This window comes from Lepisosteus platostomus, chromosome 8 (assembly GCF_059453375.1).
Source record: "Lepisosteus platostomus isolate fLepPlt1 chromosome 8, fLepPlt1.hap1, whole genome shotgun sequence".
NCBI classification, from domain to species: Eukaryota; Metazoa; Chordata; class Actinopteri; order Semionotiformes; family Lepisosteidae; genus Lepisosteus; species Lepisosteus platostomus.
Window position 1 is genome coordinate 25,713,467 of NC_142618.1, and position 25,615 is coordinate 25,739,081.

The 25,615-nt window shown below is 35.7% G+C and overlaps 1 protein-coding gene across 1 annotated transcript in view; it reads right to left on the reverse strand.

Moving 5' to 3' along the window:
* The window catches only part of dlec1 (DLEC1 cilia and flagella associated protein), a 39,453-nt gene extending 13,901 nt beyond the window's left edge, over window positions 1-25,552 (reverse strand). Inside the window, exons 1-19 of the mRNA XM_088642983.1 lie at window positions 25,229-25,552; window positions 22,985-23,125; window positions 21,905-22,061; window positions 20,799-20,909; window positions 20,204-20,400; window positions 17,316-17,533; window positions 15,413-15,497; window positions 14,573-14,660; window positions 12,333-12,506; window positions 10,757-10,893; window positions 10,559-10,651; window positions 9,251-9,341; window positions 7,862-8,024; window positions 6,492-6,684; window positions 5,668-5,750; window positions 4,491-4,662; window positions 2,920-3,013; window positions 2,160-2,290; window positions 378-536 (exon numbers count right to left, since the gene is read on the reverse strand). Of these exons, the coding sequence (XP_088499109.1) occupies window positions 378-536; window positions 2,160-2,290; window positions 2,920-3,013; window positions 4,491-4,662; window positions 5,668-5,750; window positions 6,492-6,684; window positions 7,862-8,024; window positions 9,251-9,341; window positions 10,559-10,651; window positions 10,757-10,893; window positions 12,333-12,506; window positions 14,573-14,660; window positions 15,413-15,497; window positions 17,316-17,533; window positions 20,204-20,400; window positions 20,799-20,909; window positions 21,905-22,061; window positions 22,985-23,125; window positions 25,229-25,312 (2,571 nt within the window). The 5' untranslated portion in view covers window positions 25,313-25,552. The remainder of the gene's footprint in view (window positions 1-377; window positions 537-2,159; window positions 2,291-2,919; window positions 3,014-4,490; window positions 4,663-5,667; window positions 5,751-6,491; window positions 6,685-7,861; window positions 8,025-9,250; window positions 9,342-10,558; window positions 10,652-10,756; window positions 10,894-12,332; window positions 12,507-14,572; window positions 14,661-15,412; window positions 15,498-17,315; window positions 17,534-20,203; window positions 20,401-20,798; window positions 20,910-21,904; window positions 22,062-22,984; window positions 23,126-25,228) is intronic.
* Between the last annotated feature and the right edge of the window lie 63 nt (window positions 25,553-25,615).

Here is a 25,615-nt window from a genome sequence, read left to right on the forward strand (position 1 = left end):
CCTTGAGTTAGGACTGGGGTTAAGCCTAGCTTCAGCATTATATCTAGGGTACCATTTACAGCTTTGGTTATGATTAGTCTCATAATCTACATCCAAAATAAAAAAATCAAAAACCTAGTCAAGGCTTACATTTCAGAGAGAGTATCAGGCTAGTGATAAAAGCCTAATTAAACTTGGTGAACTTCTAATATTTTCACTTCATCACTAAGAAGAGTAAAATCTCAGAAATATAAAACTACAAACCTATTGAAGCCAGAACAAAAAACAAAGCAGCTCTAAAGCTTTTTGTTCTAGTGACCGAAAGCAACTATAGAGCACACCTTGGAAAGCACTGCTGGTCTATGACTATGAAACTGACACACAGTATTGTGCTTTACCTCTTTGTCCAGATCTTCATCACTAGCAGGAATCTCTTGCAGGATCCAGCTAGCAGCCAGTTGGCTAATGTTGGTCATCTGGATGGTGCTTTTGGTGTGTTCTCCTAGCCTAATCAACCCCAGGTCTAGAGCAGGAATGTTTATACAGACTTTAGGGCCCTGACATAATGAAAAAGATTGGGTATTAGAAACTATATGTATTACAGGGCACACAATTAAAAGGAAAAAGTGTCCATTCTTCACTCTTATCTGTGGTTTAATCATACTTTTGCATCACTGAAAAATTAATTACAATCTCTTTGTACACAAAATGCGGTAATAAGAAGTCTAACAATAGCTTAACATATTCTCTGAATTTTTAAGGAAAGCTATGTACAGTAACGATATTGTATACATATTGTCTAAGAAATCAGGAAGATTATTTGAAAATGATTTTTGTGTTTCTTACATCTATATGTTTTTAATAAGTATGAACCGTAATTTCTCTGTTTACTTTAAGCAATTACACTATTTTTGCACCTACTGTATGACAGGGGTACCTTGGGAATAGTAGAGGACTGCGAATAAGGTCTTTTCTTTTTGACTTAATGAACCTATTAATAGGCATCACATTTACTGTTTTTAATAGTAATTTTCTATTTCACTGACATTCTTCCTTCCTGTTTCCTGTGTAGCATAGAGCTTGTTAAATTGTTTGTTAATCCCTGATTTAGAGAGATATGTCCTCTGTGGTGCCAGTTAAGGAATACCCATTCCCAAACTGCAGGTGAGAGGATGCAATGGGATGAAGCGAGACAGTATGCATTTTGATAAACAGGGATGTTGACGTACAGTAAAAGGCTTTATAAGAATGGAAAGTGTAAAGTTTACAAGCTGTGCTGGTCACTGGTTGTTTGTCTTGTAGGTTTTGTGTTCCATATGTAAACACTACAGATTTTAGTAACTGCTTATTTTTAATTATTTAAGTTAATGTATTCATTGATTTATTCATTTGAATTCTATCTCAAAATGTTATTTATCCAAATTAATAATATTACCTACTTTTAAGATAATGATAACAAGGAGAAAAAAATAGTTATATTTAAAATTTTACATTAAGGCAGCCATCCAGTGTGGGTGCTGGGTTATTTTTTCTGGGGAAGCAATTAAAAAGGCAGACAAAACTGCTTACAATTTAAATCCAGGGAGTAAAAAATTGTATAACCCTCCAGGATGGCCTAATTTAGAATACTATGTTCAATTTTGGTCACCATGCTATTGAAAACATGTTGCTGCTTTGAAATTATTCAGACAATTCCTACAAATTCATTATCCTATAATGAGTGGCTGAAGGAAAACAAACTTTTTAGTCTTTAAAAGATTACAGGGCTACCTGATACAAGTATTAAAAATGTTCAAGGGCACTAATAAAGTCTGCCCAGAAGATTTTTTCAGACTGAACAGTGAAACATGAAACAAAGGATACAAATGGAAATTATGTGGATTAAACATCTGTGTTTGTAGTGGGAGTATATAACAAGTAACCCTGCCATGTTGTAGAAGCCAGTACCTTAGGTTCTTTCAAGAAATGGAAGATAAGATCTTTGGATCACTTAATTATTAACTACCAAATGGGCTAGATGGGCCAAACAGGTTCCTCTCATTTGTATCTTTCTTATGTTCTCATGTTTTCCTAAAGAGCAGCTTAGTGGCTGTAGCAATGGCAAGATCCGAGAAGCTACGTACAGATTCCAAGGAGCAATTTGGCAATTGCTGCTTCATCTGTGAGACCAGCACTCTCACCTTAAATACAGCTTCCACAACAAGGGTGACAGGTTCACAGTGGTGCTCAATGTGACAGTCCAGGTTGAGCCCTGCGCTTCCAGGCTTCCCTCCTGTTAAGGCCAGTTCCAGGTCACAGCATTCATTCACCTCTGCAACAGCAAGAGAACCTGAGACATCACCGCAGAGCACTGCCTCTGTCACTCTATCACTCTGTAGTTTTAGGCCTTTTCTTCTGTGTCTTAAAACAGTGGGAATGCTCATTAATGAAACTGACAATTTAAAAAATATATATAATAGTAATATCATAACCTACATTGTTCATTATGTCTACAGGTGGACAGTAATTTTATTAACAAAACACTTCTCAACACTTCTCTATTCACTATTGCATTACACTTACCACTAAGCAAGGCAATTTTTTATTGGAGAGACAATTAAACAAGATGACACAGAACAGCACATTTGGATATTTGTCCAATCACCTTTGGGACTAATTGCTAATTGCCCTTCTTTTATGTAATTTTTAAACGTTAATTTATGTTCATCGCCTTGATCATTTATAATATGTTCAAATTTAAAAATAAACTATTACTATTTACAGCTTAATGAACTAAATATGACTAAAATCCAGGTGGATGCTGCACATTGGTAGTGGAGGGGAGTCCCCGTTACCTGTAAAGCGCTTTGAGTGGAATGTCCAGAAAAGCGCTATATAAGTGTAAGCAATTATTATAATTATTATTATTAAAACTATGAGTGAGGATTGATGAATTTATACCTATAATTCCACTAGGGGGCTCCACTTCCATGATGTGACAGTCGCTGATCCTGTCCCAGTGGAATAAGATGTGCGATTTGCTGTTATTCCACATCTTGAAGACACAAAGAGCACAAAGAGGAGAGAACTAGGAATCTCCTGGCAAAAAAAGAAACTGAACACTGACATAATGCAGAAAGTTTTATACATTAAATCAAAAAGTCCAACCTCAGCGTCATTTATGCACTTTTGAATATAGCTATTTAAAAAATATTTTGAATCCATCCTAATGAGGATATAATTGCCTTACTATTGGCCTCTGCCTGTGCACCACTAAAGTGACTGTCACACTTATTGGGAGTGAATCTGAAGGAAAGGTATGGAAATGAAGACTAATGAACATTGTAAACGAAGTTAAAGATAAAGTGATAAAAATGCATAGATTAGAAAAAAGGCATCGAACAGTTTGGATAAACCAGTCAGCACTGCTGGCTCATTAATTGCTAAGTGTAAGTTACAGACAGTGCTATAAGGTCTTTCCTCAAAATTCAAAACATCTGAAAAGCAAGAAAGCTTTAGGAAGCCACAGAGAGGCCAAAATCACTTTGAAAGTGTTCAGTGGCTGAGAGTGGAGTGAACGTGGATGAGTCAACTATCAAAAGCTCTGCAACACTGGCCTATATCGGGTGAATGTTCTTGACTGGCCCAACCTCAACCCCATGGAGAATCTGTGACATGATTTGAAAACTGAAGTCCACAAGCGTTGACCAAGAAACCTGAATGTGAGTTAGAGCAAATCTGCAAATCTGAACATCACTCTAAACCAGTATGCAAATCTGGTAGACACCTACCCCAAAAGACCTGAAGCTATTATTGCAGCAAATGGAGGTCTACCAAACATTAATGTGTGGGGTTTGAATACTTATGCAAGCAGCATATTTCAGTTTTTGACTTTATTTAAGATATCTTAAATAAGTAATTTTGTCGTTAAAAATGTTCCGTTTGAGCATGCGAGTTTGAAATTTAAATACTGATTAGAAAAACGTAAGTATGTAATATGTAATATGAAATATGTAAGTATCATTTGTAATCGAACAACATTTGAAAACTTTTAAAGGGTATTAATGCTTTTGCAAGGCACTGTATTAAAAAAGTAGTTACCAAAAGTTGTTCATTTTCTTAATTTTGTTTGCATTGGTGGTGGTTTGTTGCTTGACTGTTGTTTGTAGTATATTTAAAATTGAAATATTTCACTATAAATCTTGTCCCTTATCTTATCTGGGTTGTAATAGATTCAGGTATATTCAAAAACTGGAAATAGTAGGGTATATGTTATTTACAATACTCCAAGTTTGAAATAAAATATGCAAAATAACTACTCCATAATGCATGATTAAAAATGTGTGGGAACTGTGAAAAAGTAATATTTCATATCCTCATTATGTTCCTAAAACACGAAAAAATTGTACACAATTGCATTCTATCAAAGACATCACATTTAAAGTTGTGGTCTTCTTTAAGAAATGTGAATGCACAAGGAGTAATCTTCTATGTTAATATAGGATGAGAATGATTTAATGTTTGTGTTTTACCTTAAAACGCCTTTTGATAGTTGTCCCGATTAAGTTTTCTCCAGGAATGTGAATGGCATAGGGTTCTAGTAAAACCTTGTAGGGCTCTGTTGATCCTTTCACCTCAATCTCCATCACAATGACATCATTCACTGTGGCTCTTCTCTCGAGTGGCTGATCTGTACTACAGATTCTTCAAGAATTGCAGCAATATCCATATAAATAAGACTATACTGTTGTTATAATGCTATTATAATACACAGAATTTTTTAGTATGAAGTCAGCCAGACACCAACCTGTTCTTAAAATAAGGTGTCCCTTGAGAAATACAGTTGTCATACAGTATACAAAAGTACAAATAAAACATTCTTATCATATTGCAGTAGAAGTATAGAAGTAAACTGCAGACAAAATAAATTTGGATAACTGCAAAACAGGTTTAGGTTAGTTGCATCTTCTAAGTAAGCTGCTAATTGCTAATGATGTGTATGAATATTGTAATAAGTGGTGGTGAAAACAAACTGGCTGAACAGTTGTTAATGATGTGGGATGGGGGCATTTTCAAAGTTCTTTTGAATTTCTCTGCCCTGTTTTTTTCAACTTATATAACTCATATTTAATTGATCTTTCCAGAAAGTAATATTAAAATTAGCTTCAAACTTTTTTGTTTTAAGCGACCCAATGAACAGACGTCCATTTGTGCATTCTGTGCTTTGATGTGAAAGGGTCTTGTCAGATGAGTTAAAGATTTAACTGTGCATCTGACAATGATAGCATGCCTAAACAGCAGTTCACATGGCAGTCTTTGTTAAACTCTTTCTCTACGAGTCTATGGAAACTTTAAAGCACTTAAAGCATTCGAGTAATCAATGGCGTTTCTTCATTGTTTAATGTTTTGGGAATATCCAGTACATTGTTGAAACCCCCCCTTATTCTGTATGTATGTAGAACACAGCAGTGTTTCTGGTTTACCTACAAAGTTTACCACAAATGGAAATTTACCTTAGCTAACGTGACACTGGTAAATTTCCACTAACTACATTTAACATTCTTCTTGTGCTAAAAGATTCTGAATACATCCATCCACCCATTTTCTAACTGCCTCATCCCATGCAAGGTCACGGGGGAGCCGGAGCCTATCCTGGCAAGCAACAGGGTTCAAGGCAGGATATATCCTGGATGATTACGACTGTATTACCTGTTTCCCTTGCTGTCTTCTGGTACCTCTGGTATCCTGATATCCCTCAGGACTAAGTGGCACACACTATGGTAATCCTTCATCTGAAAAAAATATTAAGAGATAGAGACTAATACTTTAAAAATAAACATACTGAAATAAGAAATGTCTGTGTTTTTTTAGTTTATATTCTCCTTGAGGTTTTGGAGAGTTTGGTACACTTTTATGTCCAAATTAAGAAAGGTTAAATTCAAAGTATGCATGTCTAACCCTACAGATAAATAATTTAAGATGATAAATGTTAAATTAGCCATCCACTCTGTATCATGAGACTCCACTCCCCCAGCCAAAACCTCATTATCGTTTTTTCTTTTCATTTTATATTTTAATGTGGAAATTTCATTAGGACCTCTTTCAAAGTTTGAAACCAGCATGTTTCCCATTCCTGATAATTGTTTGAGAAGAAACATAAAGGTTTCCAAAAGTTACCTCCTGCAGTGGTCATCAGATCAGCATCCAGTTAGAAGGAAACATCATTTTAAAGATTTCAAAACTGTTACAGTCTAAAACCTCTGGCTGTATAACACTGTATTCCAACTCCTGAATGATTTGAATGTGTGTAAAAGTAAAAATTAAAAAGGAGTTGCCTAGATATTCAATAAAAAATTAACCCATTACAATTACAAGTATGGGATGTTAATAGTTGTTACGTACTTCTGTATTATATGTTTGCAAATTCTAAACAGAGTTAATACCCAAGGTGATGTAATTGAATCTATTATATTGTCCTTGCACTCACAAAGTTGTAAATAAAAAGATTTTTGTGGTAAAAAAAGAAAGCATACCTCATGTGGGCTGTAGCTGAGAGTAAACTCATGATCTTGATGGGGTGCAAATATTCCTTGTGTGGGGTTAATCTGAAAAGCACCATCAGTTGCCAATTGCGATTCAATCTTCATTGACTCAATCTTCTCTCCCGGCAAGAGAAATTGTAGATTGGGTTTCATGATCTGCCAGTGAAAAGGCAACTCTAAGTGTCTGAAAAGATAGGAAAAATTAACCGTTGTTTGCAAGGACCATGAATTAAATGAATATTTCAATATAAAAATGAAATGCACAAGAATTGTAGAATTAAGATATGTACATTACATCAAGATTAAATAATATGTACACTTTGAAGTAACAATTAATATTTGTTATATTAGAACATAAGAAAAGAGAGATGGCCATTAAGCCCGTCTAACCCATTTGATAGTTATTAATTAATCCTTAGATCTCATTCAGCTGTTTCTAGAAAAAAAAACAGGGTATCATCTTCAACAACATGGCTGTGTAGGTTGTTCCGTAGCACCCAAAGTCCCCTGGGGAAGAAATGCCTCCTGTTCTCAATTTAAATACACTTCCACATATTTTCCATATTTTGCAACACCATCCCTACTGTTAATCATGGTGGTGGCTGCATTGTATCAAAACCGATCTATACTGATCTTGAATCGTCAAAAAAAAGTGCTACAGACCCAAGTCTGGGATGGAAAAAATCACCTTTCAGCAGGACAATGACCCAGAGCTATGCTAGAGTTACTAAAGCATAAGAAAGTGAAAGTCTTAAAACCTGTTAAATCTGTGGAAAGACTTGAAAATTGGTGTCCATAATCTATCCCCAAGCAACTTGGGAGATCCTGAACAAATCTGCCTCAGAAGAATGGAGAAAAGAATGGAAAAACTTACAGCAAGTCAGTGTCCGAGGTTGGTAGACAGTTACCCAAAAGGCTGGCTGTAATAGTTGCCAATATGTGCTTCCAAAACATTTGAGCTCATAGGCTTCAATACTTACACATTTAACATATTTAAACCTTCTGTTTAGTTTTTAGTATCTTACCCTTATAAGTCTTCAGTTTGAGCATTCGGGTTTTCTGAATGAAATATTGTTTAAAAAATGTGTATTCATCATTTTGTAATTTTACAAAATGAGACACCACAGGAAGCGTCTGATTACTTTTGGAAGGCATAGTATGTTTTGGTAGACGTGAAAAATGTGACTGATTTCTGTAGCACCAAGCACAGTAATTGTACAGGATTGCAAAGATAATTCTGTTAAAAAATTTTTTCCACTCAGCTGTACCATTTGTTTTTGATAGAAATCAAAGTTTGTTAGTGGCCTCTATTCATTTACAAACTCATGATTCTTGCATCAGAAAGCTATAAACAAACTCACGCAGAATTTCTTATGACCAACTTCTTCTGGCACAGGGAATGGGGATTTGCAGTGGCAAAGCGAATAAAGTGTTCAGCTGTCAAATCACAGAGCTCCCCCAGGGCAGGCCTGTCTTCTCCTTCACTGACGGATACAAGCTGCAGAGCAATCAGTTGCCCTGTTCCTGAGAACAAACCAGACACGCAAAGAATCTAAAGCTGCAGTACAATTAAATACTTTTAAAATTCCCGGCAATTCAGAAAACCAATAATGTTATTCTTTTAATATATTAAGAGTTCATTTTCTAAACAGAATGTGAAAATATGTCTCTACCAAACATCAAGAGACCATTCTGTGCATGTTTGGTTTTAGAAAAACAAAGTACATTGATGTTGGATAACAGTTGAATACCTTTGACATAATTCAACTTCCTGATTAACAATGATACACTTGAGTCACTTTGGTAAGTACTAAATCAACTGTTGAAACGTCAAGCTTTGTGAAAACCACAAAACAGAGAGGTTTCTATGTGCCATTGGCATGCAGAAATAACACTTTAGGTGGACTTGCCAGCAGCGAATCAAGATTTTGTGTAAATCACCCAGATAGAAATAAGCAGATGTGATTATGTGACAGACGTGCAGAATGTTACTCTAATTGTTATGCAGAACAAGACCAGTCGATGGAAAAGTACAAGTCTGTCCTATGCTGTGAGGATGTCTTATGCTGTGAAAGCCCCAGGAAAAGGGATGAGCTAAATCAGGTCTAGTGTATAAGATGGCTTGTAGAGCTCAGTGAACATTCCTGTCTCTGCAGGTTCTCCATGAGGAAAGGGAGAGAATTCCACAAACAGATGCATAGCATGCGCTGCAGATGTACAGCTAGTATTGCTTTTAGCAGCAGTCACACATTGCTATTCTGTGATTCAACATTGTTGATGACAAAGGTTAATCAGCATAATGAATTGTTTGTCTGCTCCATAAAAATGTCAATGCACTTATATATATATTTTGACATTTTTGGTCAGTTTTGTTATAACTATAAATCGGTGCAGTTACAAATGGTAAGTTGGTTTTGATGCTTAGTACACCTTTGATGTTATCAAACTTTGAGTCAATCACAACTTAGTTTAGGGGTTGCTATATTACACATTTTAAATGGATAACAAGCCCACTGTTAACACATTTGTGAAATATTATAGATAGCAAAAGGTATTTTCCTTAGGATTAAGGCTTTGTTACTGACACATAAGTAGTCTACAGTACTCTAGACATTGTCTATTATTATATTACTGTCACTGTATTAATGCTTTATTAATATATTCTATAAATCATACTAATCTAAGGTGTTTCAGAATGCTTACATTTTCAGACTTTTTTTATAAGTTATATATACCATGATATTCTTTACCTTTAGTTGTGATGTCTTTGACTTGGCAGTTGTCACAAACTATACTGAAGGTTTGACTAACATTTTCAGGAGATAATGGAAAGAATGTTACCTAAAATAATAAAGATAAGTTGATGTCAGTGGTGAGATAATGGATTGGAATTCCTTTAACTACATAGGTCAACTTATTACATAGTTTCTGTAACAAAACATGTTATAATACAATTTCATTGTGCTTTTCCAGATTTATGTATTTTTTTGCATAAAATAATACCACAATAATCTTTTAATGCAGAATGTTGCCTAATTTAACCTTTGTTAAAACATAGCTCAAATGATGTGTTGAATATTTAAACGTCCTTTGAATTGATTGATTATTTAAAAGTGTACGATAAGAAACTCCTTTGATAATCTCTTCAGTTTTAAAAAATTACTGACACAGCTACAAAGTATTATGACACCCTAGTTAAAGCTCTTTTTAAGAATAATGCAATTGTTTGCTAACGTTCCCTTTTAAGGGAACAGCAACTCTTGTTGTTATGTTAAGATATTGGAGATGCATTTAATTTTACTCTTCACACAAATGAACAGGAAATACTGGTATTCAAAAGCAAAATATCCACCCCCCAAGTCCAGAGAGATTGACAAACTGTAGAAAACTGCAGGTGGGCATTGTTATCCTCTCATCCAGTAAGTAATAAAGTATTTAATTAAATGATCTATCAGAGTGCCAGCTTTCTTATATAGACAGTCACATGATTAACCCAAACAGTGTATTGAAAACAGCTGGAAAGCTACTTTTAATGGCACAAACAGGCCCAAATGCAGCCCAAATGAGACCAGTTCAGTCCTCCTGCACCTTTGTAGGGGGCTAAATGATGTCAAACCCCCGAAAAAAGAAGATGTTATATATCAGGAATGAGGTGGGTTTAATTGTTTGTGCTGTTTGTAGGGGGCCCAACTTTACAGAGCTTGCAAAAAGCCTGTCTTGGAGGATATATGTGCTGTGTTTTTCTTTGGTCACATGTTGGTTAGACAGTAACACGGATTCTTTTATAATTAGACTTTAATATTGGTATGTTTAAAGATAAGAAAAAGGTTGGCAATTCTTAATTAAATCTAAAGAGACTTCTCAAGTCTTCTTCACACTTCCTCTTAAACTCTCAAGGTTAAAACAGAAATACAAAGCTTGTCCATCGAGAGACACTTACTGAGGCTTTTAACAGGAGTATAATTCAGATTTCTAATATTATACATCAGGTTATAAACAAAACATTGATGAACATTTACTTTTTATTCACGAAGCGTGTCTAAGAGAAATAAACACACCTCTACAACTGTTGCCTGTCCAGGGTCCAATTCAAAGAGTGATGGACTGATTCCAAAAGGAGGCTGCTCAACAAAGCTAGCTGTGGAAACAGACTAAAAATATAATTCATAAGTAAGCAAGTGCAGGTCAAATCACTCTATATCAGTACATTGCAGCAAAAGGTTTTTCTTCCTCTGAAAGGAGTGTAAAAAGTTTACCCTAAAATTTGCTGCTGGCCACATTGTCTTCGGCATAATACAAAACTTCCCAGAGCTTAGTCCTTCATTCTGGCAAAGAAACTCCACAATCTTCACCCCACCAACCATGCAGTAACCACAGTCCAAGACACTGGGCACTAATAGTTCAGGAAGGAAAAGAATGTAACAATATCAGTGTCACTACACACAAACAATATTAGAAAATCACTGTTTAGAAAATGCTAATGACATCGGTTTGTAAATGTGTAACAGCTCTTTTGTTTGTTTTTGTTTACATATTACTACACAAACAGTTTCAGGCACATGAGGTTCTCAAATCAATACAAAAATATCTTAATAGATTAGGGATAGTTTAAAATCAAATAATTCAAAGAGTCTACATCACTACTTTATAGTGAATTACATGTAATATATTGTAATATTTATCTAATATCACAGAGAATTTGGTGGATTCAAGTGGCTTCTGATTTTTATTTCAGATGGAAGAACATTATTAAAATTCCATTTGGCTGCTGCCAACTACATGTAACTACAGTAATCCCAAGAGCGCTTAAAGTACTTTAAAGTAATGCTAATGGATATATTGAATAAACCTGTGACAGCACACACTGTACTGTACACTGTAGAATGTAGCTTCTGCCTTAAGAGTTTTGATCTTACCCTTCTGATGCTAGCCAGCCCCATGGCTATGTGTTGTTATTAACAAATTTGTTATATATGTCACACAATTTCTTTTGGGTGCAGCATATACAGTGCTGTACATACTGTAAAAGGTATGAATATGATTAAATTCTGACCATAATTTTTCAGAATCCAATCTAGGTAAGCTGTGCATTCCAAAATACTGTATATATAATATTTTAATATATTGAAAGGTGCTGGATTGCTACCTCTAGCAGCACTATTTACAGTTTAAGCATTGCAGAAAACTGTCCAGTAAGTTTAACTACAAAAAGCAACTGAAGAAGACTCCACGGCCGAAACAGCATGGAATAAACCTATTACTTGGCGCAGCGGTGGCACTGTGGCTAAGGATCTGCACCTGTGGCTGGAAGGTTACCAGTTCATATCCAGCGGCCGGCAGAGGAATCCTACTCTGTTGGGCCCCTGAGCAAGGCCCTTAACCCCAGCTGCTCCAGGGGTGCTGTATAAATGGCTGACCCTGCGCTTTGACCCCAAGCTTCTTTGTCCCCGACTGTGTGCCTGTGTGTCTTATGGAGAGCAAACTGGGGTATTCGAAAAGATAAATTCCTAATGCAAGAAATTGTATATGGCTAATAAAGTGATCTTATCTTATTACTTCTTCTACAAAAACTACAAAAATGTTGCCAGCAGGGGTTGCTATCCTCCCTCCCATATTTCCTCATTCACACTTTGGAAAGACCACATAGACCCACGGTCTCCAAGTTCAAGCTCCCTGACCTCCTTTTAGGAAATGAAAGGGACAATTTTTATGAGGGCTGCAAACTGTGAGTTTGGAGCTACTGCCTTTCGTAACTTAGCCATAGTTTAGTCTACTCAAGAAGTGTTAAAACGTCTTTTAACATACTCAAAATGTTAAAATTCCAAAACTCACAAGTTAAAATGGGAGGTGGTCTTCTAGCTTCAATGGGCACCACCAGTGGGTAGGGAGCCTGTGTCTCCACTAAGACAAAGTCCTCAAAGTCTGCCAGCGAGTCAGGAGCAAATCGTACTGTGTAGTGGCAGCTCATTCCAGGAGCCACAATCCCACCTTCTCCAGGAAATTTTCCTAAAACAGTGAAATATCTGTTTAAAAAGAGCACATTCACTAAATTAAAATGCAGAAATACACTAACTCACATTACAGAAGAAGAAAACACAGAATTAATAAGATTATATTATCCATTCTAGAGCCACCTACAGTGGTGTGAAAAAGTGTTTGCCCCCTTCCTGATTTCTTATTTTTTTGCATTTTTGTCACACTGAAATGATTCAGATCATCAAACAAATTGAAATATTAGACAAAGATAACACAAGTAAACACAAAATGCAGTTTTTAAATGAAGGTTTTTATTATTAAGGGAAAAAAAAATCCAAACCTACATTGCCCTGTGTGAAAAAGTGATAAACAGTATTTCAAAGCCACCTCTCTCATTTGAGACAAGTTAGCTCCATGATTTGTTGCATTACCAACATAAATTAAACCTTTTTTAATTTTTAAAAATTAGTCTAGCACTAATTAACAATAACTTTACTTGCTAGTTATAGGCAGAGTAATAAAAGCAGAAGAGTAACAATAAAACTGATAACAGTGATCTGTTCCAAGAACAGAACATTGCTTCAGCAAATACTCTCTGATCCTAGTTCATTATTTTAACCATAAACAATAGATTCAACTGTAAAGCTAAAGAAAAACAGAAGTCCTCCCTCATCACCTGATTTCCTGAAACAGAGGGTAATACAGGAGTACATTCAAGAAATCAGCAACTTGTACTTCAATCCACATATCAAAAACCAACTGTAAACCCAATATTTGATGGAAGTCTTTTAATTTGCAACAGTCCGCCTTGTTCTATAGGAAAAAAACTTAACTTTTACTAAAGGAACTCTGTCATCAAACAATGAATTTATAAACTGTGACTATCAATGCTTTTGAAGTTGTCATTTGGTTCAGGTCCCAGCTGAACAGTTTGAACGCAGAACTTGTTAAAAATAAGGGAACTTACACTCTATTGAATTATATAATTTACCATATAAACAATAAAGTATATCAACTGGCTCTAGAGGTCAGTTCAGATCAGTTACAGAGATATGTGTAACAGTCATTTAAACCAAAATGAACAATTCTCAAAAAGAAAAATGTATACAGTAAAATGAACCCCAAACTGCATCAAGAAACTAACAAAATCCAGTGTTTAACTTTTGCCATTAACAAGACTGTGCTGAAATGCATATTAATTGACATACTGTATGTTTTAAAACAGACTATAGATCACCAGATTATTTATCACAAACAAATGATATCAGTGCAAATTCTTTGTATTAGCTGTGGCACAAAAACACAAGCAGGCTCTTTAACCAGGCTTCTTCCAGGACAGCTTTCCATATTTTTAATTTAACAAGATTTACTTTTGGCACCACAAACCTCTTTTTAATAAATTATTTTATAATTATCAGCTTGTTACAAAACTGCTCTTGACAATATTGGACTTTGTCATGAGAAGTAACAAAGTTAAATTAAGATGTTTCAAATTCTGATCTTTATCACAGTACTGTGTAATATTTTAACATTATAAAACGTAAGATATTTAATATTTTATTAAATATTATTATTATATTTTAGCAGTATTCATCTCATATCACATGGTAAATAATAAAGATCAAATACTTAGTCAAATTCCTCATATGATGTGCACATGAAAACACTTAATATTAATGCATAATTAATTAGGATATCTAACATATTCTTCACTGTAGAAAAACGACATGTCTCAGAAACTAAACAATAAACATTGTTAAATATGGTAGGCTGAAATATTTTTCATTTATTATGCAAACACAGAGTTTTGCTGTAGTCCAGTCCAGACAGCAAGACAAGACCCTCAACCAGCAGCTTTTCCCAGAAACAGCAAAAAAGATTTAGTATTACTACATGTGTAAGAAAGACAGGGAACAAGGAGGAAAACACATAGAAGGTAATTCATTCATTCTTTATCCTAGGTATATGAAATTAACCACCAAAGAGCTATTTTCCAGAAAAGTTAACTTTCTGATATAACAATATGGAAGTTCTTTAGAAATTAAGGTCTCAAATGTTTTAGGGCAAAAAGGAAATTTCTTGCTAGATGAACTCACCGAGCCCAATGGAAAAATATGGCGTGGAGGGAGGGATGACACGGACATGTCTACTGGTAGAAGTCAGATTCCGCAGTTCCAGAGTGGTCTATGATCGAGAGAAGAAGATTTGTGTACACAGTATCTGTGCATTTGCACAGGGTAAAATAAAACAATTATCTTCTCGGCCAATATAGAAGTTTCCTCTTTCAGTCAAGCAAGCACAAATCTCTGAACTACTGCATACTGCCTGACCTCCTCCAAGAGGAAGGGTAAAACTGTGATTTGATATGAACTTTTTGCAGAGTGTTCACAAACACGGACATTTCTTTAGGTTAGTACTTAATTATGTTAAACATACAGTTAAACATATTAAGTAATAAAAACATAATTTAACAATAAGTCATATTAACTTCAGAATGATTCCAATAATGATTCGTTTGAATAAATGCATTAAAGTATACATTGTAGAGAGGTGACCCAGAATAAATTAAAATACCATCCATTACTTGCAAATTATAAACCCAGTACTTAGTAGCAGACTTCTACTAGGCAGAAGAAAACACCCTCAGGTAAGATTAGTATTTGAATTTCGGAGGTGTACAAAGTATAAATTTGACCAGAGTGAGTTCTGCTATTGACGTCTTTATCAAAAGAATGACTAATGGAGGCATTCTATGTGATGATTTCATTTGGGCAAATTCCTGAAATAGGTGGGTTTTTACCTACACAATAAGGCAGTTGAGTGAAAGAACAAAGATGTTTTATCAGTCTGTTGTACACAACAATTATATTTAAAAAATCTGGATCTAAAAAAAGATCTGGAGGTATTTACTGACTTAACAAAACTCCCAGAACTACCTCATAAATCTGTCCCAGTCTGTAGTCAGTGAAGAACACAATAGGCGGATTAGCAAGAAAAACTGGAATGGGTTCATGTGGATCACTGTGGACAAATGGGAGAAAAGTATTCATAAATTATATAACACTTCAGGGTTTGCAAAGAGGACAGGCAACACAATAGTTTGCACAACAACACTGCATATTTAGTAATAATAATAAACTTTATTTTATACAGTGCCTTTAAAGGTAATAATAATATAATATAAATATAATAATAAAAGAATGGGCAAATTTCCTAAGGTGCATATACATACATGTAAAATGAGCAAGGCCTTGGCTTAGGCAAACTAGGCAACTGCCTGGGGCCCCGAGACCACCAGTGGGCCCCCTTAATGTGCAACACAACATATTTTTATTTAATCGGCACATTCAATTGTGAGCCAAAAATTCCCTCCAGCGGCTTGTTCTGTTGCTGCTGTGCTAATCAAGGCTGTTAACATTTGTTAATTATAAATTATAATGTTATTAGCTGTGAATGTACAGTAAGTGTAGCAGTTTATTTCACTATCGATGTAGTAAACGACTTCACCGTAAGATTATGGTATTAGTGCAATTTAAGCTGCTGCTACACCGAATTCTGTTTAATTTCTGAAAGTAGTAAGTAGCATGTAATTGTTCGAAATAGTATATAAGTTTGGGGTGGGAGCTGATAATCATAAGGTATACACAAATTGTGATTTGAAGGGGCACATTTCCAAGATCTTGCATAGGGCCTTGCATAAAAAGGTTGCCTGGGGCACGCTCTGAAAATGAGTCCATCCATACTACAGACTGAAGATAAAATTACTTCTACTCCGAAGGCAGATAATATAAGAAGTCTCAGGCATTCGGGAGTCATGCACAAGGGCAAGCCGGAACACCACACAATCAAAGGTGTTGTTCTACCCTTATGATAGGCTATGGGAAAATAGCCTCTGTAATAAGTGCAAATAACATTCTCTTTCTGTTTTTCTCTCATCACTAAATTACCCTTTTTATACACAAAATTAAATCTTTGTTCTACTTTGATCTTGATAACTTGTAGTAACTAGATTCAGTAAGTACATTATGGGGGTATCATTTATCACCAATGAATAATGCCCATTAGTAATAGTTTTATAGAAAACCATTGCTGATTATATAGTGAAAGTCATATGCACAAAATGATCAATTATCATGGCTGTCAGCTGACACAGCACTTGGTCTTATGATTGCCTCGGCTTCAGAGAACCCAAATGCCCTTATGCCTTGTTTATCATTAATGTGCCGATAATGCAAGATTGTCAGTAAGCACATTCTGAAATACAGGAGCACAGAAAGAACTAGTGTACAAAGCCGCATAGAAAATGATTTTGAAAAAGGGCAAAACTGTCATTCATTTTTTAGATATGTGGATAGTAGGAACTACAAAACTGAACCAAAGACTGAGTGAGGCCACATGTGCCAAATACAGTGCAACAATGACATACACACAATGTAATGTAGATCTTGAATATTACATAGAAATGAAAGGAGCATTTAGCGAGATTGCATTCAGACTCACTACAATCAATGAAAAGTTGCATTATAAAAAATAACCATTTAAAGACCACTCTCACCCATCTTACCAACACAGACACAAGTTCAATCTCCTTTTCCATTCACAAAATTCTGTATGAATCCTGCAGTGTGTATTAACACAGCCTGAACCTACCATGGGAAATTTCATCTGACAGCATTTACAATAAATTAGGAACCAATAACACCTTTAGTCACTGAGAGATTATGTGCTGAATTCAGTTAGATGGAATATCAGAATATAAGAACAAAATCGTTTTTTCTTCTATGTTCTTTATATCCTGTTTTCCTCACTCTGGAATTAAACACTAGAACCACCCCTTACCTTTCCTCCACGAGGATCCTTTGGCCAGCCACCATCTTCTCTACCTTCTTCACAGGGAAGATCAGGGACTTCCCACCGCGATGGGCATTGGGAGGCAGGAAGCGAGGGTTTCGGAGAAAATTGTGACGCTCCTCCAATTTCAGAAGAGCAGCTGTCTCCTCAGGCCAGCTGCTTCCACTCTCCTCTTTCTTCACTGTCTTTCTAGCTTGGCTGGATTTCTGGAACAGAGATGTTTTAACCTTCCTAACGAATGAAAATGTTCTACATTCTACCATTTCCTGATCAGTTCTTATAGGGATCACTGTGTGTATACTCACATGTAGTACATTATGAGTCACAGAAAACTAAAAGTTTGCATTTCCATGTAATTCTATCATGCAATACCTGCAATCTCTCCAAAAAGTGTTTGTACCCTTGGTAAAAAGCTATTCAAAAATGTATACCTTAACTCTAATGTTTCTTGTATGCTAAAGCTTAATGCTGCGCTGTCACATTTTAAAGAGCCAAAGCGAATGTCCAACATCTTGCAACATATTTGTAAAGAATACAGTATATTCACTTTACCTGGAATCTACAGTGGTGTGTGAAAAGGTTTGTCTTTTTTTACATTTTTGGACAAAAGGATATCTTATCATCATTTCAACAATACTGATAGATAAATGTGATCTAATTTTAAAAATAACATTGAAATTCACATTTCGCACTCATTTGGGCTATTTAAATTAACAGAAATGCAATTTCTTGTGTGGACAAAGTTAGTACACCCCTACCTTTATCACTGCATCAAATGTCTAAAATTAGAATCAGGTGAACAGATGAGACAAAGGTAGAGCGGTTTGGCCACAAAACCAGACATCATGTTTGGCAAAAAACAAAAACAGCCTTTGACCAAAAGAACCTCATACCAACTGTAAAGCATGGTAGTGGAAGCATTATGGTTTGGGGCTGCCTCTGGGCTTGGCCAGCTTGCCATCATAGAGTCAACCATGAATTCCACATTGTACCAGAGAGTACTTGAGGAGAATGTGAGACCATCTGTCAAAAATCTGAAGCTGAACCGTGCAACAAGACAATGACCAAAACACTCAAGCAAATCCACAAAAGAATGGCTCAAAAAGAAGAAATGGAGGGTTATAAAATGGCCAAGTCAAATCCTAGATCTTAAGCCCATAGAAATGCTGCAGGGGGACTTGTAGAGGGTAGTACATGCAAGAAAGCCCTCAAACATCACACAGTTGGAGGAGTTCAGTAAGGAGGAGTGGGCAAACATTTCTCCAAGTTGATGTAAGAGACTGATAGACAATTACAAGTACTTATTTTTTCCACAGCAGACAATTGCATTTCTGACTTTTTTTGTTGGATAAATGATTGCAAAGAATAATTTTCATTGAACTTGTTAAATTAGATCACCTTTATCTATCAATATTGTTGAAATGAAGATCAAATATCCATACATGTAAGTATGTTGAAAAACACACACCCTTTCATGGGGTGTACTTACTTTTTCACAGCACTGTATTTCTCTTAGGTAGTGCAATACTTTCAAACATATGACAAAAGAGACACATAAATTGATGTACTACATAAAATTAAACATTCTACTTTTATGCAGAGACTTTTTTCCACTGTTTTAGTTTAAACCTGGTATATATGTCATTATATGGAATATATGGAATTCCATGGCTGTCATGATGTTCTGTACAACAACAAAGGTGTGTTCTGATATACAACCAATGGCTCGGGGAATTGGGCTGCCAGGTATGTTAAAAGTCAGGAACATGAATATCGAAATACGAGGAGCTGAACTAAACTCTACAACACTACAAAAACACACTGACAAGCTTATGTGCCACCTGATGTATGTTTGGAAGTACAAGATTCACAAATCAAGCAAAGAAGAGTTTTTTTTTTCTGGTAAGTGTACTCACTATTAAAGGAGAGTGTCTTTAAAGTTAAAGATACATTAAATAAATTTATTTTGTATTTTCCCCATGAGAATTCTATGCATTCCATCAGGATCGTGTCCAGGCAACTTCCATGAATCAGTTTTCAATGAGCATACTTCAGTGAGAAACAATCTATTAAAGACTTGCTGTTTTGACAAGTCAGAGATAATTAATATTCACATTCCTGCAATTCAAAAACAACACAACTCTTATAGGCATTTCTTGTAAAATGCATTCTGTATGAAAACCTGTTTCACTTGTCAAAGTTCACTGAAGTTGTGATGACAAGACCTTATTAGAGTAGTTCAAATGGGTGATGTGGTAATTCAAATAATTTTCTGCTTGCTTTTAAAAACAACATAACCCTGAAACAACATATCATTCCTTGTACGATACATAATATGCTTCAATAAATTTTTAATAATTTAAATGTTGTATTGTTTAAATATTTGTAAAGCCATAATTACCCATTTTTTTTTGTATTCTTCCATTTGAGAATTGCCAGTTGTCACTAAGGCAGATCAATATGCCACATGCGTCTCTTCATGAACCCCATATCAGCCAAAGGACATCAAACATAGCCCTAAAGCGGATCACACTAACTACAAACTCACAGGTGCACAAAACACTGAGATCATCACTCTGTTGACACTTAGCCAGATCTGACAAAGCTCATTATCTCTTGCGGTACTTGCACTTGCAACCCAGAACTGCAGGATTAAACCTACACTCTGAATTAGTTATAGTGGTTGAACCAATAATGTTTTTTCAAAATGGATCTAGAAGGTCAAGTATCTTAAACTGTGCAATATGTCAATACGTAAAATTTGCTTCCAATTAATTTTACATGAAAAAAAACACCCTGCAGATTTATTTGGGATTCTCTAAAAAATGGTGGAAATTTTGCATCAGGTAGTAAGCTGGGTGAGTCTGAAAACTCACTTTGTTAGAAGATTTTGTAACTGTGAAGTTGCTGTCTGGAGTTGAAGGCAGAATGAGGGACCCTTCTGACTCCTCTAATAGGCTCTCGGCTGTTGCATGAGGAGGTGGGATTTCTGTGTAGCCATCATCCTGAGGAAGGCGAGAAATGTGCTTACTGAAGCTCAGTGTTGGGTTGATAAATCCTGGAGTAGATTTACCTAAGGAAATATACAATACAAAGTAGGGTACAGCTTTAGTCAACTTTTATCTGGCAAGGTCAGGCAGTCCTGGCATTAATCTACAGAACTTCAAAGATATGTCAAAATGAATCTTTTGCCACTTTTTTGAAAAGAGCAGAATGATTTATTTGCCTATGTTAAAAATCCATCAATAAAGATGAAGTTAAAAGGTACAAGCCTTTCTTCGTATTGAAATTGCAGATGCTTAAGATTGAAAAAGATACATTTTTATGAAAAGTATTTTGTTTTCTTTTTTGAATGGATATAGCAACAACTATAAAGCATGTATATGGTTAGGTTAGCTGGAAGTCCTAAGTTAAACTCTTTTTGGTTTGTTGGCTGCTTCTCTGGACCTTTTGTTTTTATTCTGAAAGTACCTCTGGGTGCTTTTGTCATCAGACGTTGCTCGGTGATATAGTCCTCTGGACAAATCAAATTGTGTTGTTTGAGAAGACTGTTGTCCACACACCACCTAAAGGTTGACTTCACTGAGGAAAAAAAATAAAAATGTCTTATTTTATGTTACAGTCTATGAGAAACTTAGCACAGAATATAAGCAATCCTCTTACACTACACATCACATCCTTATTTCATTAATAATTACACAAATGTCCAGTTTCAGTTTAAGCACTGACATACACATATACAGTGCCTAGTAAAAGCATTCAGACCCTGCACAGTTTTCAAATTTTGTTGTTATAAAGTTTGCTGTTTGAGGAAGTAATTCATATATGTTATACACACAACCTACTCCACACATTCAATGCAAAAAATAACAAAATAGAAGAAATAAAGCGATAATAAGAATTAAACAAAAAGTCAAGGCTGCAATCATTTTGTTATGGCAAACCTAAATTAATTTTGGTGCACAATATTGCCCTAATAATTCACACAATTAGTTGAGCATCATCATCATCGACTCAGCCTTGAAGACTAAGGAGCTTTCCAAGCAAATCAGAGATATTAAAGTAATTTAAAATCACAGAGCTGGAAACAGAGTAGAAAAATATCAAAGCCGTAAAAACATCCTACTCAACCAAGAAATGGAAGGTGCTTCATACTGTACCACCAACAACCAGACACTTTCTAGACTGCCTCCACACTAAGCAGCAGGGCAAGGAGAAAACTAGTGAGGGATGCCACTGTGAGACCAACGACAACTTTGAAAGAGCTACAGAGTTCAAAGGCAGAAAAAAATGTGTATTAATCAATAATCTTCCTATCTCTCCATAACCCTGGCCAGGCTGTATGGCACAGAGGTCACACACAGGGACCTACCTACCTATCATATACACTATATGAAGTCTATGAATACTTTTGCAAGGCACTGTATAAGCTGTTACATTCGTGTGCATAACAGATTTAGCAGAATATAAACCTTAATTCCTTTAACTTTGCACTGATACTTGACTAGTAGTGAGCATGACCTAGTAATGACAGTACCAAACATCAAAACACCACAAGTGGCAAACCCATTGTTTACCAGGAGGAAGGCCCAGACTGTAGTAAAGGTCTCCCGCTTCTTCCACAGTCCTGCTCAGAGCCCTCTCTTCGGCTGCTGTAGCACGAGCCCGACTCTGGATGATGTGTTTCTCCAGCATGTCAGCTTCTGCCAGTCGCCTGTTGTACTCTGCATGGACCTTAGCAAGGAGAGCAGTCCAGGAACAATCAAACTACTGCTCGATGTCACAGGAAAGATGAACTGGGCAACGTTAAGTGAAATATCTGCTCTATTTCAAGTTCCAAATAAAACTCAGCACAATTTCAACATCTATGTTCCTCCTATGAGGAACTTAAAAAAATGTATTATAAACAATCTAATTATGTGAGAGTTCTTTAATTACTTGGAATTAATTATGATGATCTGGAATTTGTTTCATGAAAACATACAACCTATGAAACAGTACTAACTGGATAGCTTACTTCTATTAAAGAATACTTTAATGGTTCATTCTGTTACTTCCATTGTCCATTTTTATTAATCCTAACAGAAGGAGATCTTGACTGCATATTGATAGTTATCTGATGCTGATATGTTCTTCCGCATAAAATTAAACATATTCATAATATTTAAATGTGATGACAGTTTTTAATCTGCATTGATTATGGTCACAAACACCACATGAAACCTTAGCACTAGCAGTTTACAGTACTTGACAACTTTTGTTATTATGGCTAATAGAAAGTGTTTTCAGCTGCAGCCAGATAACCACTGTGTCTACATTAACCACTGTGACATAGGGAAATGTCTAACACTGTACTTTCACTGTGCTTTGGCAGAATGGTAGCTCTGTGGCTAAGGATCTGTGCCTGTGGCTAGAAGGGTGCCAGTTCAAATCCTGCGGCCAGCAGAGGAATCCTACTCTGTTGGGCTCCTGAGCAAGGCCCGTAACCCCAACTGCTTCAGGGGTGCTGTATAAATGGCTGACCAAGTGCTCTGTTGTATATTGTATATGGCTAATAAAGTGATCTCTTTCATGCATCTTTAAATAAACAGCCATTATCTTAAAGTAATTAGGGATATGCAATGTTTTGAATTGTGATGATTAAGTCCTTAGGATACCTTTTGAAGTTCTTCCACATACTTCTCATGGTAGCTATTTCCTCCACCCCGGGATTTCTCTAGATTGGCAATCTTGTCTTTTCCTATGATCTCTGATGTGTAGAGCTGCTTGAAAATGCTAGCCAACAAATGAGAAATATCCTGGCCGAAAAGACAAAACATTTAACTAATAACTTTAATGAACATTTTGAAGACTGCTTTGACCTTAAAGACACTAGTACAAACAATAATAAAGAATTCTCAATGTGCAGACACATATGAATCTAATTATATACATTTGTTTGGAATGTCTGTTATTAAGATTCTGTTAATTAATGCATGGTGGACAACATCAGACACACTCAGTACATGTACAGTATAAACAAGATGATATATTATATCTAGACATCAAGTAAATTATGCGTGCATGTCTATGTATGTATGTCTATGTCTATGTTTTGATCATTATTTTTTTATAACATAAAGGATTTAAAGATGCTAATAAATTCATAAAAATTCACAAAGCAGCTACTTGTCACAGACAATTTTCATCTATTCACCAGATATCACAATTTTAGTTTTATATGTCAGTATCCACTTTATCTTTAGAAGGTGGCAGTGAGCCAGGCCGACACAGGCATAAGCCTGAATGGGGTCGTCTGTCCATTGCAGGGCACAGACACTCACTCATAAAAAGAGCAAGTTAATGACACCACTGAATCTAGTTGAAAAGGAACAGGTAAAAGTTAATTCCACACTGAAATGAAAAGATGAAGGCTCCAATGCCGAAACGTTGTCTTTTCTTTTCCGTTCAGCATGGGATAAACCTTTACCCTTTCCTTTGCAGCCTATGCATGCTGATGCAGCTATTGTACCAACTCAAACGGCTTCAACAAATCTAGGTGCCATGTCTTCGGACTGTGGTTGAAAAATGGAACGCCCGGGGGAAACCTACTGTACATGGACAAAAGAAGAACACACAAACTCCACACCTTTGGAGTTCACGTCCAGAATCAAAATGAGGACCCAAGATCTGAAAGGCAGCAGCACTAACTGCCTCCCACTGTGCCAGCCCAGGAACTGACATTATAAGGAGGAAATGGGTCCCCTTCTATGTTTGTTCTTTTTCTTTGGGCTGAAAAGAGCTATACAAATGTTATTTTTTATTAATATTAACATACTAGCATGCACATTTATATGCTCATTTGCCCTCCATGATGTGTTACACTGTAGAACGTTAATCAGAACAGGTGCGTATGCAATACTATGCCTATTTTTACGATGTATTTTTTATTTGAATTTTATCCTTATTTCCAAATATTATTTTAATAGCTCTTTCAAATTAGCCTGATCCATAAAGGTGGACAATGTTGGCTCTATTTACAAACTTAAACGAATATTCAGATTTGTTGATCTTATAACGTATGTTATGTGTATGATATACAATTCTGAACAATCTAATAAGTATGTAAATGTTTAATGGATCATCCAATGGACAGCCTCTGAACCCTATACAGGGGCACTGGTCTGAAAATTCTGGTCCAGGTGGAAGAGCCTCATTGCCCAGTAATACAATATACTTCTTGATTTGTACATGTTTCAATATATAACACATACTATACATTTATAACTTACAAAGTAGAAAATATAGCTTTCTTTGCAGTAATTAACGTATAATGCATGACTTACAATGTACATCTTTGGAGTTACTGTAGATGTACATTGTAAATTATGTTACAGAAACAGCATAAACTATAAAGCCTTAAAAATGGTTGCACTCTACATTCCAAATTCTTTTTACAAGACAAAAATAAATACTGGATTATCGGTATATCTGTGCTGTTTAAATAACGGGGTATTTCTCAAATTGCACGCTGCAGTATTATGCTTTCTCTCCAAGAATGTTCCTTACGGCGGCGTTAATACGTATTGAATCTCGTTTTCTAAATTCTAAATAGAATTATCATTCAACAAATAAGGAATAAACCAGTCCATCTGTGAAAATAAAACCTAAAGCTACCCATTAACTTGGTTATGAATATCATAGTTACAGAAAATCTGGAACTGCATTCTCTTAGAATGGATTGTTCTTTATGATGATGACTAAATTACAATAAAAACTATGAGCACCCTTGATATATTTCCTGTTCTGATACGATTTTATCGGGCAGGAGTTAAAATCAAATAGCGGAACATATCGATTCAGGTAAAACCGTGAGTTATTGTATGCGTTCCCCAACGTTGTGTACTACTGTTATATCTCACCTGCGTTTTCTCCGAGGCTGGTCTGTGTCTGTTCATAGGCGGCTCGGAACCGCAAGACGTATTAAGTGATGGTTCCTGCAGCATGATCACTTGCAGAAAACCCAAAAAGGCAACGCACGTTTCCAGAAATGTACAGAAATAACGCAATACCTAGCACACTCGGATAAACCCGGCTATATGGTTATTTATAAGTAACGTGACAGAATTATGTTGTTTAACGGGAAAAGGTGGACGTCGCATTACTTTTTCTAAGACATAAGGAGGCAGACATAAATGTAGATTTTACAACACGATAAAACCACATTTCCAACCACCGCACTTCCATCTTTGTTTACAAACTGTAACCATAGGAACAGCTTTAAAGGAAGGTTACTCCTTAAAGGAGCC